The sequence below is a fragment of the Pyrgilauda ruficollis genome, unplaced genomic scaffold (assembly GCF_017590135.1).
Source record: "Pyrgilauda ruficollis isolate IOZ18807 unplaced genomic scaffold, ASM1759013v1 scaffold86, whole genome shotgun sequence".
In the NCBI taxonomy this organism is placed as follows: Eukaryota; Metazoa; Chordata; class Aves; order Passeriformes; family Passeridae; genus Pyrgilauda; species Pyrgilauda ruficollis.
In genome coordinates, this window is record NW_024530599.1 from 388,319 (window position 1) to 407,018 (window position 18,700).

The 18,700-nt window shown below is 37.3% G+C and overlaps 1 protein-coding gene across 2 annotated transcripts in view; it reads right to left on the reverse strand.

Annotated features, from left to right (window-relative positions):
* GABRB2 (gamma-aminobutyric acid type A receptor subunit beta2) overlaps positions 1-18,700 on the reverse strand; it is a 135,561-nt gene that overhangs the window by 16,166 nt on the left and 100,695 nt on the right. For both annotated transcript variants that reach the window (XM_041488006.1, XM_041488007.1), the window contains exons 6-8: positions 6,105-6,242; positions 4,771-4,923; positions 1,362-1,606 (exon numbers count right to left, since the gene is read on the reverse strand). In XM_041488006.1, the coding sequence (XP_041343940.1) occupies positions 1,362-1,606; positions 4,771-4,923; positions 6,105-6,242 (536 nt within the window). The remainder of the gene's footprint in view (positions 1-1,361; positions 1,607-4,770; positions 4,924-6,104; positions 6,243-18,700) is intronic.

An 18,700-nucleotide genomic window follows, 5' to 3' on the forward strand; every position in this document is an offset into this window, starting at 1 on the left:
AATTTAAAGAAGAAAAAAAAACCTTAACAATTTAAATAAACCTCACAGATTTTTTTCATTGCTGAAAAATCACCAATAGAAATAAAAACATGTTACAGTGTCTTCATGAACTTTATAATACTAAAAGATGATATATGGTAACATAACATCAACATTAAACTCATCATTATGATTATGCTTTCATTCATTAAAATATATTCCACTCTAATCAAAAAGAAAAAAAAATAGAATGAGATCTGAACCATGGTGATAGAACTCTCCTTCTTAAAAGACTATAAATTATAACCTATAAAACTATTTTGTTTTTGGAATAAAAAGTTCTTCTGTCTGCAGACCCACTTTGTGTGTAGAGGTTCTGAACAAACATTAGAAATTTCACTACTAGAGCTGTATGAAACTTAAGTTTCCAATTGACAAATAATCCTTTGGTTTTTTTCTAATGCATTTTTTTTTTAAGATTCTGACTTTGATTTTTTTCTCCTTGGATTGTCAAAGAGCTTCCTTCCCCTGACAAAAAAAAATCCCACAACCCTCTCACCCCCTCCAAAAACCCCCCAAGCCCCAAAGATAATTCAACCTTATTTAACTTTCCAATTCTGCATGTGTGTGAAAGTTTATACATTTTAGACTGAGAACATTTTTGCTTTCAGCACAGATTTGCCACTGTGTGAAATTCATCCCAAAATGGTCAAAGTGATAAATTACAAGTGCTTTATGATAAGTGCCTCATTTTCATTAAGCATAATGGATACTTTTCCCAGAAGTGTGTATCTTGGCAAATACCTTTTCTGCCTCAATTCTCCATCCCTAGGGGGCCACTTTAAATTCAAAATTAAGTACACAGCACATTGATGGTTTATTTCTGAGAAGTTCCTCATTTAGTCAATAGTATCCTGGCCCATTAGACATTGAAAATATGCAAACTTCTCAAACTTTAAACACTTCTGTGGCAAATATTTCTTATCCAGATCATCTGAAAGATTTATGAAAGCAGGTTAAATTTAGAATTTAGTTCCAATGTTCCATACAGCTCTTCCTAGAATATACAGCCATCATTTTGGATTTATTCCTCTGGAAACAGGTTGTACATATTCAAGTCTACATTCTGACTAAGAAAAGATCTCTCAGTAAAGCTTCACTGACTGCATGCTTTAGAAGCAAGTCATTCAGCTTTCCAGGCTGGAGGGCAGCATTCATTGCTGAGGTAGCTAAGTACACTTCTCTGCAGAGCTAAGACAAGGTCATCATAATTCCACTCCACTCATTTTCTATAAGAAATCACATTTTAAAGCACTGTCTGACAGAAGTGAGAGCCTGTCTTCATGGGAAAATGCTAAAAATTTATCCCTGTTACAGTTTACCTTATTGACATCCATTCGCAACTTCTCATTGTTGGCACTGGCAGCTTTTTCTGCTGCTTTCTTTTGACGCTGAGGTCCCCTGCCAAAGAAGATGTAGTTGACCAATGCATACTCCAGCAGAGCCATGAAAACGAAGACAAAACATCCCATAAGGTACATATCAATGGCTTTCACATATGGAATTTTGGGAAGAGTCTCTCGAAGATGGGTGTTAATTGTTGTCATTGTGAGCACAGTTGTGATTCCTGGAAAAAGAATTGAAAAGTCTAGTGATTGAAATAATTGTGATTTATTTTCTAGAATAATAATTTATACTATTCAAATGCTGAAGTTTAAAAATATTTTTTTTCACCCTGGTGGGAAAAAGATATCTCTAACCTCCTTTCATAATAATAGAATCCTGGAAAGGTTTGGGTTGGAAGGGATCTTCAAAACCATCTAGTACCATGGGCAGGGATCCTTCCACTATGAGCAACGAGGTTGCTCATAACCCCGTCCACCCTGGCCTTGAATGTTTCCAGGAACAGGGATGCCCCAGCTCCAGGCAACATGATCCACTGTCTCACTGCACTCACAGTGAAGAATTTGTTCCCAAGATCTAATCTAAATCCTCAGTCCTCAGCTGTCAGTTTAAAGGCATTCCCCTTTGTCCCTCTCCAGCTCTCTTGGACACCTTTTAGGCTCCCAAATGTGCTCTAAGGTCTCCCTGGCACCTTCTGTGCTCCAGGCTGAACAATTCCAGCTCCCTGTCTTCATAGAGAGTGGTGCTCCAGTCACACAGTTATCTTTGTGACATTTCTCCAGCCTGTTAAGGACCCTCTGGATGGCATCTCTTCTCTCCAGCATGTGGACAGCACCACACAGCTCAGGAACTTGCTGAGGATGCCCTCAATCCCATTGTCCATGTTGCTGACCAAGATGTTAAGCAACACCAATCCCAACACAGACCCCTTAGGACACTTGTCACTGATCTCCACTTGGACATCAAATTGTTGACTGCAACTATTTAGGTGCAACCATTCTGCCAATTCCTTATCCATTGAGTGGTCCATCCAAAAAAAAATCCATGACTCTTCAGTTTAGAGAGAAGGATCTCACGCATAACAGTGTCAGATGCTTTGCACAAGCCCAGGTAGATGACATCAGTTGCTCTTCCTTCATTCCACCAGCTGGGACCTGCTGTAGATGGCCACAGACTCTGTCATGCACAACTTGCCCTTAGTGAAGCCAGGCTGGCTCTCACCAATCACCTCCTTGGTTTCCATGTGCCATAGCATAGCTTCCAGGAGGATCTACTCCATGACCTTGACAGGCACCAATGTGAGACTGACAGTTCTGTAGTCCCCCAAGTCTTCTTTTTTCCCCCCTCTTAAAAAGGGGGCTTTGCTTCTACTTTTCCAGTCAGTGAAACTTCACCAGACTGCCATGGCTTCTCAAGTATCATGGATAGAATTTCAGCCAATTCATTTCCCAGTTCCCTCAGGCCGTGTGGATGGATCTCATCAGGTCCCATGGACTTAGTGCTTGTGATCCCCACGTTCCTTAGATGGTCTCCAACAAGATCCCTTCAGCAGGTGGTTCTTCATTCTCCCAGTCCCAGCCTTTGCCTTCTGCTGCTTGGGCAATGTGTCTGGAGCACGTGTCCATGAGAGCAAGGCATTAAAAAGGTGTTCAGTACCTCAGTCTTCTCCAGATCCTGGCAATCCAGGCCTCCTGTTTCCTTTCAGAGAGGACTCCCATTTTCCCTCATTGTCTTTTAGCACCGATGAACCTATACAGAAGCTTTTCTTGTTGCCTTTGATGTCCCTGGACAGATTTAGTTCTGTCTTAGGGCTTTAGCTTCCCTAACCTGATCCTTGGCTGCTCAGATTTTTTTTTGTTTATTTCTCACAGGCTACCTGACCTTGCCACCACACTCTGTAGGTTTCCTTTTTGTTTTTGAAATTTTTCAGGAACATCTTGTTCAGTCCTTATCTTGGACATGGATTTTTTGCATAGCATAAAAAACACTACACCTGTAATAAAGTGAGTTCAGTCAAGCAAACAGTAGTTGGATTCCATAAGTATATTTTTAACCAGATAAACTGCAACCTTCTGTAATGAATCTCAGTTAAAAATTAGAGGCTACAGTTGCTTTATCTTCCTTTCCTTCAGCATTTTCAGAATGTTCAGAATTAAGGCAAAATGCTACATAAAAAGATCTGGTAAAACTCGGATGTATTTTATAACATTAAAATGCCAAATTTTCAATGGCATCTTTTATGGGGTTTTACTCATTTTAGCTGTACAAGAGCTGTACTGGCAGGAATCAGTCTGATTTTGACAAAATTTGGCAATAGATATACTTATTTTTGGAATTATGATGAGGGGCACAGAATAAACAGATACACATAGGACTAGTGATGAGATATACAAATACTCTAGAGATTAATTAGGGAAACAGTTTTGCTTTTGGAACGTAAGGTAACAGCAAGGAAAAAATATAATCAGATTCTTACAATAATTTAGGTTGAAAAAGACCTTTAAGTTCATTGAATGCAACCTTTAACTCACCACTGCCACATCCACCACTAAACCATGTCCCCAGGCACCAAATCTTCAAATCTTTTAAATGCCTTCATGGATGCTAACTCCACCACTTCCCAGAACAGCCTCTGCCAAGGCTGGAAGCCTTTTTGGTAAAGCAGTTTCTCCTAGAATCTAATCTAAACCTCCCCTGGCATAACTTGAGGCCATTTCCTCTTGTCCTTTCACTTGGCAGAAGAGACCACCCCCAACTGGCTGCACCCTCCTCCCAGGGAGTTTTAGGGCTAAGAAGGTCCCCCCTGAGCCTCCTTTTCTCCAGGCTGAGCTCCCCCAGCTGCTCCTCCTCAGTCCTGTGCTCCAGACCCTTCCCCAGCTCTGCTGCCCTTCTCTGGCACATCCCAGCCCCTCCATGTCTGTCTTCGAAGTGAGGAGCCAGGAACTGGATTTGAGGCACAGCCTCCTCCCTCAATGTAAGGACAAGTGAGCTATACAAACCTAGTAAAACTTTATTTAATTCCTGAAAGGAAAAGCAATTTATAATCTATAACACAATGCTGAACGTATGTTCTGGACTGCTATGGGCAAAAGCAAACTAAGTGCATTCTTTTCAGAGAAAAGAACAACAGAATATGTTGAGACAATTAGGTTAATTTTGATTACAATGATTATAAAGTTAGCTGATTCAGACATGAAATCACTTTAATTTTTATTTAAATTCTGATGTTTTAAATGCTGATGCAAATAATACAAAGCTTAACAAGCCAGACATAAAAAGATCTAACGCATATATTTTTATTTTCAAATCATGCACTATCCACTCAGCCAGAAGATAGAAAAACCATTCAGCTAATGCACACTGCATGAGATGTGTAAAAATGCCTACCTAAAGCAACTCTTGCAGCTGAAGCATCATAATTAATCCAGAAGGAAACCCAGGACAGGATAGTGATCAGAATAGAAGGCATGTAGGTCTGCAGAATGAAGTAACCAATGTTTCTCTTAAGTTTAAAGCTGAGAGACAGCCTTGGGTAGGCACCTAAAAGAGAATATTTGGTATGGCCATAATTTATTTGTATAATGCCTGAAAACATTTTTCTTTTCTGTCATTTTTGTTTTGTTTTTTTTCATTCAACGTAGAGTACACTCAGAGGTGAAAGATCCAGGATATTCAGGGGCAGAATTTCTAGCAAGAATTGGGATTAAATAACCTTTTTATGCTAAGGGCATAAAGATGCTCTAGTTGTTTATCTGCTGGTAATCATAACATTCAACAATCAAAAGCCAAAATACACATCAGAGCAACAAAGCACAGAAATTCCTCTTCCCTGACAAACTGTCATATGCCAGCTTCAGTGTGACCCTGATCCTAAACTTGTCTCCAAGAAATGCAACACTCCTCTTTTGCCACTGGACACCAGAAATATTGTAGCATTTTTTATATGTAACATTTGTTAATATGGGTGCCTAGAAATCATTCTTCAAGTACCATTTCTGCTTGATTTTGAAGAATTTGGGATGTACAATCATTTTGTAGTCATTCCAAAGATGATTTCTACCCATATCTGGACAGTGAGTTTTGAAGATAATTTTTTTAACACACCTAATGGGTTTCTCAAGTAGGTAGAAAACATCTCCTGGTAACAGCCCAATCCAACTCTTGCCTCTCTTGAACAATTTAATGTCATTGAAATATGTTAGTTTTTTTTTTTTTTTTTTTTTTTTATGTCATGAAATGCAATCTGATTTTCTACTCCTTCTCAGAAAGCATCTTTTCAGCCTTCAGAAAGTCATGCACTTGCTAGAACAGGCTAAATTGGAAATCCTGGAACAAGCATTTTAAAGATTTTATGTTGAAGACAAAATAATTAGCCTAATACATCTCCAACTTAGCAAAAGGAACACTAAAAATACAGAGAAAACGTTCCTAAATATCCTGCATGTGGGGTTGGTTTTATGGCACTGAGGTGTATAAGTAGCTTTATCAGTTTTCATAGGTAAACAGAAAATACAGCTCATTGGATGACCCTGAATATACCAGATTACAGATGTTAATGAATGGTGCCCTATACACTATGGAAGCTCTGCTTTCCAAATTCACAGCTGCTGCTCTCTTTTATTCCTGTTTCTAAAAGTTTTGCTCCTCAACTGCACACTGAGAATTAATCCAGTTTTAAAAGTCTTTAAAATAATTCCCCTTTTAAGTTCCCCTCCACAAACCTGTAGAGAAAACAACATTCTTGGTGATAAGCTTGTAGTCCACAATGGAGAACTGTGGCAGTTCGATCTTTGTCACTCCTGTGACTGCATTATCACCCCCACGCCAGTAAAACTCAATGTCATCTGTTGTATAGCCATCTATAAAAACAGAAATAAACAAGTGAGATACAAATCTCTTCTGACATCATGGGGAACAGTTCATTTACTCAAAACATATAAAACATATTTCGAAAATTAAGCCATTTATAAACATACAGACACAGGTCATTCCAAATACAACTTCAAAAGGCAATCCTAGGTGCATTTTAATATTTGTTGGGTTTTTTTTTTATTTTATTTAAAGATACATTACATGAATGTATTAACAAAACAGACCTTTAAAACCAATTTAAGACTACACACATCCCATCTCGAGATAGCAGCTGTACATCAGCTTAAGGTAACTTCTGATCCCAAGGCTGGATAAAACAGCACAAGCTTGCTGTAATTTCTGTCCCTGAGCTGAAACACCAGCACTGGCAATGTTTAGTTTTTAGTTGTAAAACAGCATAATTCTTTTTCTAAAATGGCTTGAAGGCAGTAAAAGACAGGCACATTCAGTAAGGCTTGTAGGAGGCCTCATAGGAAGCAACTATAGCAGATGCAACCACCCATCAGTGGCAAAAAAAACACCCACAAGAAATCAACCAAAGAAAAATAAAATTCCCACCACCCAACAAAACACCCCAGAACACAGCACATGTTCACACAGTGATAAAACAAATCCATGGAAAAGGAATCTGTGTTCCCAAATGGCACCTGAGCCAAGTTCCGTGCTCCAGAGTTGGTGTACAGAAATGATCATGAGACATCAGAAATAAATCTATTGCAAAACCAGGAAATACAATATTCATTAATGTTTCATTATGCATTAATCTAAAGATTTTTGTCATTGAAACTAAAACACAGAATAATGACCATGACTTTTTTACAAATTGAGATAATAAATATATAAAACACCTTGATTTTAAGTCCTCATTCACAGACTAAGGACAAAATTGAACACTAAATACCATTTTAGAGTGCTCAAATACCACTGAGTTTCAAGGAATAATGCATAGAATCTGTAAAATTGTTCCTGTGCATCATCAATTTTTGATAATCCAAGTAGAATCCAGGTGTACAGCATTAGCAGAAGGCAAACAAGTTTGAAGACATGAACCAAATGATCTGTAAAAACACTGAATCAACTATAAAAATCTATCTAATACACACAATTTTTAGAAGTATTTTGGTAGATACATTCCCATAGTATGTTGATAGCAATTCCAGAGTTTGTATAAGTGACTTTTTTACTTTCCTGGTCACAAGTCTGTCTTCAGAAAAGAGGCAGACAGTTTACCTATGTTTCCCTGCCTAGCAACTTCATATTTGTCAAGCCTTTCTCTAGGCTTTCAGAGAGAGAAATAGAATAAAATCTAAAATAAAATAAAGTCTCAAATAAAATGAAGATGAATAATTACATTGGCTGATATTGAGATGTAAAAGCAACTTACTGCACTTCATGTTATGAAGAATATAAAAGAACACCCTTAGAGAGTTTAGGAAGGTTGATATTACTGTTTAGGGAGTATTTTTGTGATATTGTCAAGTTTTGCTGATATCCTGATATTCAACCCTGCCCTCCAATGGCAAGTCCCAGGTTCTAATACCATTTACTGAACTTGGATTAATCAAGGTAATATATTTAATTCTGAGGTAACAAAACTGTTGAACTTCACAGCTAATTAATTAGTATTTTATTTTTATTTCGTTTATTTCTGAAAAAAAAAACCCAAATGCCAAAATAAGTTTCAGCAGGGAAAACCCCACTTTTCTATGTGAGAAAAAAAGTTTATAAAAAGCCCAAATGGCTTTTAATTTGGTTGTATTTTTTAGAATATCCGTTGGAAGAACTTTTTTGCTGAACTGCCTATGAACAGTTTAGCCTTGAACTGTCTAATCATAGCAGGGTTCACACGAGAGATCTCCAGGATTTACATTCCAGCTGACTGCCAAATGCTTCAGCATCTTCCTCTACCAGGAATTCTTAGTTCAGCTCCTCCCTGGATTCTCACAGCCTTATCCTGAAGAAAACATTGACAACTTCTTAGGAGAGAGGAATCCTTGGAAACTCCCACCCCAAAGTTCACACTGAGCATTCCAAACTCTGCAGCTCTGGCTGGCTTTGGGGAGAACTGAGCAGAATTCCCTGCTGCTGAAGGGTCTTACATTGTGCAAATGATAACCTGAGACAGACCCAGAATGACAGGACTTATCAATAAGGAGAATTTCAGGAAGTCTCTTTAAGCTTTCATTAAAATACTTCTCTTTCCAAAGAGAATAAATTATCCCATTCATTTCAGAGTGCGGAGAAGGAAAGCAAAGAATATTACAGTCATCTGCACATGAATGCTCTTGTGTACTGCTAGAGTACCCAAAGATAATTGGATATAAGTCTAATATCTGCAAAACATCTGCCAAAAGAGAGAATGGGCCTATTCATATCTCTAGTGGATGTTTTACAGTAAAGTCCAATTACCTGTGGCTATAATAAACTCTTTCTGCAGGTATCTGGGACTCAAAATAACTCTACTTACAAGTTAAAATTACTTAAAGATCAACCAATTTAAAGTAGTAATAAGCAGTCTAGAAAAAAAACAATCTGTAGGTCTTGACAAGAAAAAGCAAGAATTAATAGAGGCAGTTCAATATTTCTGAATCATCAGACACCACATGTTGGTAAAGCAGAAAGGAAAGCATACTAAACCCAAAAATGTTCCAAGTAATCTTTGCAAGAATATGAGTTTAGCACAGAACACTATTTGATTTAGACTGTAAACAACTGTTGGTTTACTATATATTAAATTGTATGTAGCTCTGCTGCCAGCAGAGAGCATCTGATTGATTGCTTTTCCCTCAGTCATTTATACATCATCATCAGCACGATTTACTTCACGTTCAGAAAGTTCAATTTCTCATTTCTGTCATGCATCACACACTGGCAGTCACCCAAATCAATACATTGTCCTGGTAATATGGCACCAATCCTGAGAGAAGCAAAACATTCTCGACTGCCATTAACACGGACAGGGAGTTTATCATCCTGTATGCATTGAGGGATGACAGATGACGAAGCACTGTAGAGGAAAAACAAAAACTAATAGAACATAAAATAAAACCCCTTTCATGTAGAAATTATAAAAGCACCAATTTTTTTCCAGCCTATTCAAGACAAGTCAAAAATAGGAAATTCTTCTTTCTAAAACAAAAGCTGTAACATTACTGACTGAAAATGAAAATATTTAGACAAAAGACAATTATCAGAAACACCATGCAATGGAAGAAAATAAGCAGATTTTTCTGAAAAACTCATGATTTATCAGGATTCACTGCCTCACAATGCTGCAGTTTATACATGACAGTCTGGAGATATTTTACATCTACACATCTTCGGTGTGCACTGTGTAGGAATTCAAGTGCTCCACTGCTGACACTGTGGCAGCACCTGGAGACTGAAGATAAGGCAGCTGTTGTTTTTTTTTTGGGGGGAGAAGGAAATGACAAACACAAAACAGTGCCCAAAACAAAGGGAGATTTCTGAGGCCATGTCCTAACCTCTCTCTGCTCTGAACCATTTGTGTGAGCTTGGGCAGTACATGCACACGTCCTGCATCGCCTCTGAGCTCAGGAGAGCCACCTCAGCCCTGACCAGAGGCACAGGAGACAAAAGCATCCTGTTAGCAACTGTCTGAATCCCACCTGCAGCTGCTAAAGCTCATCCAAACAACTGCTCCTCTAGTTACAACCTGTGTCTGTGATTCTGAGCATTGAGAGCATGCAATTATGATAAAGCACTGCTCAGCTGCTTCAAAATTTTTGCTGAGTGGGTCTGGAGACTTGGTGAAAGCAAGGAGCACACACCCCTTTGATCACCTGAGGTATTTGTCTTTTGCTCACCAATAAAAAAATGTATGAGAACTCAGTTGACGGCATATTCTGGACATAAATACTATTAAAAAACAACCATTTAAAAGATGAACAGCCTATACCTGGTGGAGAATAACAGAGTTGCATTATACACGTGGCACTTTTTGGGGAAAAAAATCAAACGTACATTACTATATACAAAAACCTATGGCCTCATAGCTAGGGAATGAGTAACAAGCTACTTAATTTCTCCTTCTTCTATCAAATGCATTTTCTTTGCCTAGTCACTCACAATATGGCAGCTTCCCAAAATAAAATGGAGAGAACTCATGTATGATATCTATACCCAAGTGAATGTTTTGATTAGAACAATACAAAATATTGTTAGCTAGCAATCATAATACATTAATTTATATAAATGTAGGTCATAGACTTTCAGAGTAATTAAAGAACTGGACATCTACAGGCCCTGTAAAATGAGATGAACACTGTAAAGAAATATTAAATTAAGTGATTAATCCTGTTTGCAAAATAGACTGTAGAATAGCTTTAGTAGCAATATCTATGCATTTAATTTATTTTTAAACATAGAACCACTACTCCCTCCTTTTTCAAGATTTTCTTCAGCAGCTTTCCATTTACACAGAGTAAACAGCAAAATTACTTATAAAATTCCAAGTAACATGCAAAGCATATTTTGAAATTCAGAAGTCTTTCAGATCTCTCAAACTTGTTTCACTGCATCACCTCAGCCTTTACTTACTCAATTCACTTATTCATTCAAAAACATAGCCAGAAAGAGAAAGTTAGAAATGTTTCTTTGAGTTTGCAGAGATGTTTAAAGCTGAGGAGAACATAAGACATGAGGTGCTGAAACCAGTGGGGTGATACAAGGGTGAGTAGAAAAACCAGAGTTTGTGTGCCAGAGCAACTGAAGTGAAAAAAAGCACATCACACTTGTTTCTTTCTCCTCCCCTCTAAATTCTGTCTTTCTACATAAAACATTAAAATTCTTCTTACATTCCACTTCAAAGGCTTTTTTCCCTAAGGCTCTGAGGATTTGGATACAAAGAGGATGTACAATTTTCTGACTGCAGTGAAATTCAATTGATTATTAGATTAAATTGGCAACATTCTCAAAAAACAATCATCTTCAAGTTGTATAAATGGCTCCTTTACTGGGGAGAGTAGGGTAGGTCAAAGAGAGAGACAGAAATGTGATGCTGTAATTACTATATACAGCTATTTTAAAAAAGAAAAGGTCTTTTGATGAACAAGTGAAATGATAAAATTGATTCCAGCCTTAGAGTGGGATTTCCATGATATTAGCAGAATCAAGTTTAATTTTTATGTGGGTACTTCAAGCTGATTCTTACAGGAAGCCTGGTAACTTACAGAATAGGTACCCTGGTGGAACTCCTTAATTTTTATTTTTTTCCCTAAAGATTTCACTGAAAATCATTCATACTTTAGAGCACCTCCTGCAAAATGCTTTCATAAATATATTCCCACTGCTACAATATTTCTAGGAAAAGAAAGAGAGATCAGAATCAGATAGGGAGAACTGAATCCATGCAATAATATTCAAAAACCTTTTATCTCCTGGAAGACAGCAATTTCTTGCAATCTTTTTGCTTCTAGAAGTTCAGTTACTCCCACCAGGATGAATGATCTAAAAAGTTGCTGGATCCAACACCGTGGAGATCCTGCAAGCCTAGGAGCTCCTCATCCAGCAGAGAAAAGAGCATGTGGAGCAGAAGTGCCTGGTGACAGGAAGGTCACGGTGGCTGAGTGGCACGGACAGGGTGCCCCAGCATCAGAGCCAAGCTCCTTCTGGGGCTCCAGGGAGAGCTGGGCACTCTCTGGGTAGGTTGGAGCTCAGATCTTTCCCACTTCCTGCACACAAGGATGCTCTTCATCTTTTTCCTTCCGATTTCCATCATCCTTTTGTCCTGCAGACCAAGCGCCATGTTTATGCATTAAATATGTCCCAGAACATAATAAAGTACAACACATCTGGCTCAGTTTTATTTATTTAAATGGCTAAAGTCCAGGGATTTCCATCACTGTGGAAATTGGGTATCTGATTTCTGTAGGCAAACAAACAGCTTTAGATGATGTTTTATACAGCACAGAAACATCCTCTCCCCCATTTCTGCCACAGTTTGTATTCCCTAACCCACTTACTTCATTTAGCAGGTGACCTTTTCTGAGGATAAGGCTGACAGCATTATGTCAGCACATTGATTAAGTCTGGATCATCTTGAAGGTTATTTCAGTGTAGCATGGCTGACATTAAGCACATATGTGAGGAAAACATGGGTGGCAACAGTTGTCAATATAACGTTAGAGCTAAACATATTTCTCACATTCACTACTACTAAAATTATGAAGAAAAAAACCCTTAATCTTTAAATTGAAAAAAACAGATTAGTATACATTAGACTTGTGCAGTCAAGTTTATTATTTCCTTATTACACATACCACAGAAAAAAAGGAGTTAGGGAACACACAAGTGACTATGTGAGACACGACAAATCTATCCTAGACATAAAAGATTGTGGGAAGCTTAGTTTCATTTGCAATTAAAAGTAGACTATGGTAGAAAACTCTGAAACTCAATATTAAGAAACCCAATATAATGAACTATTTTCTTAAATCTCAATTTTATTGTCAGTGACACAGAAAACCCAAGAAATTTACTTTCACTTCTCACAATGGTAGAGCTTCAAAGAGGCAGTAGGAAATTGCAATATGCAGCCATGAAGATGATACCAATCATTGCTGAGGAAAGCAACATTTAGGCAGAAATAAATTTCTATTGAAATGTGAACTGATGTAAATAGGATAAAAATGAATACATGAATACTTAAGTGATCTATTTCAATGCCATTAAATCACAAAATGAACAGAACTCAAGTGAAAATAACCATTGAGAAAAGACAAGTGCAATCAGGTATAAGCAGGCAATGGGCTTTTTTTTTTCCCAGAACGATCAACAAAGTGAAAATATAAATTATTTCCTATATTTAAAGACTGAAGATTTTACTACATAATTCATAGCTATTTGCTTCCACATTTAAATCAATGAAAAAAATTCAAAGTTAAATAAAAAATAATTTAAAAATACCTTAAACATCACACAGGCATCAGAAATTGCTTATAGGAAAACAAATGTTTACCCTAGTTCACAAGATTTAATCTCAATCAGAGACAGAACACAAGTCCCAGAAAGCTGAACTGGGACATCTGCATGGAAGAGGGAACTCAGAATGTCCAGAGACTACTCAAGGTCTGCTTGACCCTTCTGCCACACCCAAACCCAAACTTTAAAGAGCATGGTAGTGAAGTGCACACACTTTAATGAACATGGCTAAAAATGTTCAACTGAACAATTCAGTAAATGGATGATGCCTCTCATATATTAACTGGATCATTTTAAAAAGTCCATAAATTTGCATTGGCAATCTCATCAACTCCACAATCAAATATGATAACTCTTTTGTGTTTTCAAATGAGGGATATGTATAAGCAATTATTCAAATAGAAAGGACTGTGTTCTTTTAGCATAATATTAAATAGCCAACATGGGTGCAGAGGGAACAATTTTTTGTACTTTAATGCATATATATATAGACACACTGAGTTTTTCAACTGCATTCTGAAAAGATATTTTTGAAGATTGATGGAAACATCTTAACTCTCAACTCTGTGTAAAACTAAACACTTTTTCTGCTCTTTGACAATAATTATTAGCAACTGTCTTCTACTTTTGAAAGGCCATATTTCAGGAACAGAACTTTTATAGTAAAATGTACATCTAAAGTGAGTGGGTGTAAATGACAAAAATCTCCTCTCTCCTTTCAGTAAGGACAAGGATCATGTAGGGACACCAAATACTTATATTTGCACCCTACCATGAATTTCTTCACTGCAGCCTGTATTTAATGATTTGAGCTGATTCCTATATTTTATCTCATTTGACTACATTAACTCATTTATGCATAGGAAAATTGCTGTCCAAAACAATGATATGTAATCTGTAAATTATCAAGGCCATGGAATATTGTTCTCTCTTAGACAAACAAATCTCACGATCTGTGTATTTCAGAGAAGACTTAATAAAAAGACTGTGTATGTTGTTTGCTCTCTTGTCTGATTTAAGAATTTAAGAAACTGGAAATAGAAATGAGTGGTATATCCAAACAAATGAATCAGCAAAGCATCATCTCCACAAGCTCAATTTTTAATACCTTAGATATGTAAGACCAAATGTTCTAAGTTTCCTCCAACCCACTACCAGCCTACATTTTGAATGCTGATGTACATTTAACAAAAGAGAGGAAAAATGAACAACATCTGGCAACCTTAACCTTATTTATAAAATTGCAGTAATACTCCACTCTGCTTAATTATTCCATAGCTGTATTAAAAATACAAGGCCACAAGGAGAAAAATGCAATTTGTAAAAGAAAGCCCTTCTGTTTGTGGCTGTACCATTTTTTCAATTTAGAAAAATATTCATTATGATATGCTAGCTTGCAATGAAGTGTGAGGTAATATTCTGAAATATTATTCCATCTGTGCCTGAAGGACATCACAGTATCTAAACTACTTCTACTTTTAGGTAAAAAATCTGGTTATGAAGGTTTGGGAACATTGGACTGTCCAGCAGGAACATGCTAAAACCTGCTATTGCTGAGAGTGAAATGTTCATTAGAACGTAAAAACCCCCACAGATTTTTACACATGTAGAATAATGGTTGGGTTTAGACACTTACCTGAACCTGCAGAAATTAATTTTCTTTTAGTAATGAGCAAGCTATAATTAATGCTCCTTCTAAAGTCATCCACATGTATAGATTTGGGGACTTTTTCTTTCCTATCTGGATAAGTCTTCTGTCATCTACAAGTTTTTCAAGGATAATTACATCTACCTTTGATGTGGAGAACTATTTATACAGTACCATGTGAATGAAGTTTATAGGAACTTATAATTATAGACCATGATATTGTTAGAACTACATCATTATTTTCTAAAAATTGCAATAGTCCTTTAACATTTCTGTGTCCTTCACACAGCTTGGTTGGTATCAGAAACCACATCGCTGCCTCCTCAAAATGTTTTAGTGGGAGCTGTGTACCTCAAGGCACAGAGGACTTTCCTGCAGGAAACTCTGTTGTGACACCTCTATCAGAAACGACAGCACAGGTTTGTTGGCAGTATCCCAGCTACTTTCCTAGGATGCTGAAAGGGGCCAGAATAAATTCTTTTGACACCCATCCCTCCAGCTTTTGGAAATGGCATACAGAGAACAGTCGTTTGGTGGGTCACAAGATGCTAATGGTTGTGGATGGGTATGCACAGGTAGCAGGAATTGGAAGCATTTTAATAGGAGATGGGGACAAGGCCAAAGGAGAATGAAAGCTACTTCAGCTCTCTGCATTTATCTGGCACAGGAGACTGACCCTGAGAGCCTCAAACACACCATTCAGCAGCTACTTCTGTAAATCCATGGCAGATGAAACCTCATCCCACATTTTTTTCACTAGGAAAGTCCACTTGCTCTATTCAAGTTTAAAGTTTTAGCTGCATTAAATCCTGCTCTATAGGTAATATACTCTTTTACTTAGTATCTGGTATTTGCCTCTGATCTGCATTGATGTACCATACTAGGTTTCATTACTACATATTAGAAGTTTATAAGTTCACAAAATTGTCTGTAACTTTTCTAACACTCACTTTTCTTCTAAGCTGCAACTCCAGGCAGTGCTCGAGGCTATGCCTATTTCACGAAGTAGATGTGACTGAGCCAAGATAATGCCAAGCCTTCAAGGGACTTTTCCTTGCAAGCACATTTTAACACCCTGTTGACTTTTATTCTGCTTTCCTCTAGCTCTAGTATTGTAACTGTGTCAATATGCAAATATGTATTACATAAGGTTGCCTCTTGGGCTGGAATATCTGCATATAAATGTTCATTAAGAAGAATCCAGTACAATATTTTAACATACATAAAAGGAAATCGGCCTCAAATACAAAAGTTAAAGAACTACAATTTTTGCTGAGTGCCCCATGTGGACTGCACCTCTCTCTTGCCTTTGAAATAAATACCCTTTTTGAGAAAAAAACTAAGAGAAAAACACATGAATAATACAATAATGTAAAATAAACCATGCAGCAATGGAATATATTATAAGTAGTGCTCCATAATCACTATTCAGTCCTGACACAACTGCACAGAATCATTCTTAAAGGAGTTATGAGTCAAAGTCACCTCCAAGCTACAAAAAAACCCCAACCCACCAAAACACCAATGTAACTATTTTCAGATGAACCTACAGTATTCCATACCTGTGTCTATCTGTTCCTTTTTTAAACTGCCCTTTCCTTCACAGTGACATTCATTTCCAGCTTATCCTTACAACCCAAGGCTTATGTGCATCACACATGCCATTATCTACATTTATATTCGTATTTTCTAACTCTGTCTTTTCTTTGGAAGTGTTATCCTGTATGTGTCTGTGGGCTTTATGAATCAGAAAAGTTGCTACTTGTAGGGAACATATTGCTTCAGTGCAGAAGCAAGAAACTGAAAGTACAGTGAGCTCTGCTACCATAAATATGAAAATTGGATTCCTCCTCTGCTCTGCAGCATCCTCGGTGCCCAGGAACACATCCCTGAGGCATGTACCTAACAGCCACCTTGTAAACATGGCTATCAAACTATTGTCCTCTCTGCTCCCAGCTTTGCATCATTAAATTACTGCTGTTCCCTGTTTATGTTACAAGTATGTGAATGCTGTAATAATTGTAAGGAAATATTTTATTACTGTGATTGTATAAAGCAAATATTTGTCCAAAGCTTAAAATGAAAGGCCTCTTGTGTGGCAAAGAATAAACGTGAAACAAAACATCTTTGGAAGGCATTGAGTTGAAGATAGTGATCTCTCTCATTTGAGTTTTATCATGTCATTCTGTCACAAGTTAGGAGTGGGAACACTGAAAAACTGACCGGTCCCAAGTGGCTTTTAACTGCCCCTCTGACTTGGAACATCTCAGAGAGCTGTTAGACAAGTGGAAGGTATGCAAACCCAATGTTTTCCTGAACACAAGATCTGTAATAATATCCAATTTGTGTATAGAGTGGGGAAGCTAAGAAATCCTTTCATTTCCTTCCCTGTACCAAGCATAGATACAGAAAGACAGACTGACTGATTCCTGCTTTTTAAAGTATCAAGAGCTATTGAAACAAAAAACCGTTGCCAAGTCAACAGGGAAAACATAAGATACTTTTTCTTCAAGGAAACCAAAAGCCTTCCAGGTCTACAAACTCATAATAATGCAGTGCTGCTTAAAAATTGTCAGTACAGATACATGCCAAGGACAAACCTGAAAGGGATGAACTGGAGCAGCTCTCCCTGGAGGCTCATTAGACTCTTGCTCTGGATGGGGCTGCCTGGCCATTAGTAATGGTAAATACTCATGAGTACCACAAACAGAAATGCAGGTGACCATAAAGAATGGGTCATCCCCAAATGAGCGCCCAAATTCCTGTGGTCACATGGTGAATACCAGAAACCCAGCAAGTGGAGGATGGAGAGGAGCAGATCTCTGAGAGGATGCCCCACATTCAGTTGTGGTGGCTTAAACAACCTCTACACCTCCTCAGACACACCCTGAACTCTCTGTACAGTTTACTGTACACATGGCTGAAATCACCAATAAAAAAACTTCCAATATTACATTACAAAATACATCAATATCTATAGAGCAGTTAAAGGGCCTAATAATATTAAATACTAAGTTTACTTCCAAGGTTTGTTTATTTGTTTTGATTTTGGATGAAATGGAACACATGGAAGGCATTCTGCCAGTTTAATTACAATGTAAAAAAAAAAAAAAAATCTCTGTTGCACTTTTGTCCTCTTCACTAACCCAAATGTATTCATGACCTGTCCATTACAGCTATTTGATGCACCATTAAATACAGAAAATAGCTCTATATTGTTAACATTTTCTGTAGGATCACTGCACTTGGAAGAAGGTTGGTAGCTGAAGATGCGGAACTAATGTAATACCAACAGTTAAAGAGGCTGACACACTAGCAAACAATCAATTTAAAAGAGCAGAAAACATTAAAAAAACCCACCATTTTTCTGAAAATATATTTAAAAATATGCCATATTTCCTTCTGAATATCCAGATTTAAAAATGTGTAATACATAATTACACTCCAAATACCACAATTACACTACCTAATACATAAAGCTATGAATATAAACAAATATAACTTTAATATCAAGTATCTCAAGAAAGATTCCATATAAATAACAATGAGTACTAGGAAAAAGGAAAAACAATAAGTCATTATCAAATGTATAATTGTTGTACATGATAATGGCAACATTCCCATGCATTTACATCAGAGCTGCATGTCCAGCAACGACAACTTCTTTGAAAAAGGATTTTCCCTTACTCTGTTGATAATAATTGTTTAAGTGAGCAGAAATACAGAAGCTGCACTTAGATCACCTGCGTTGTGCAGAATTACTGTGTTTCAATATTTCAGAATGATTGTAACGCAGAAACCTCAGAATTTTGGATGAAAGGAAATGACACAGGGACAGTGGCTCAGATGGGGTTG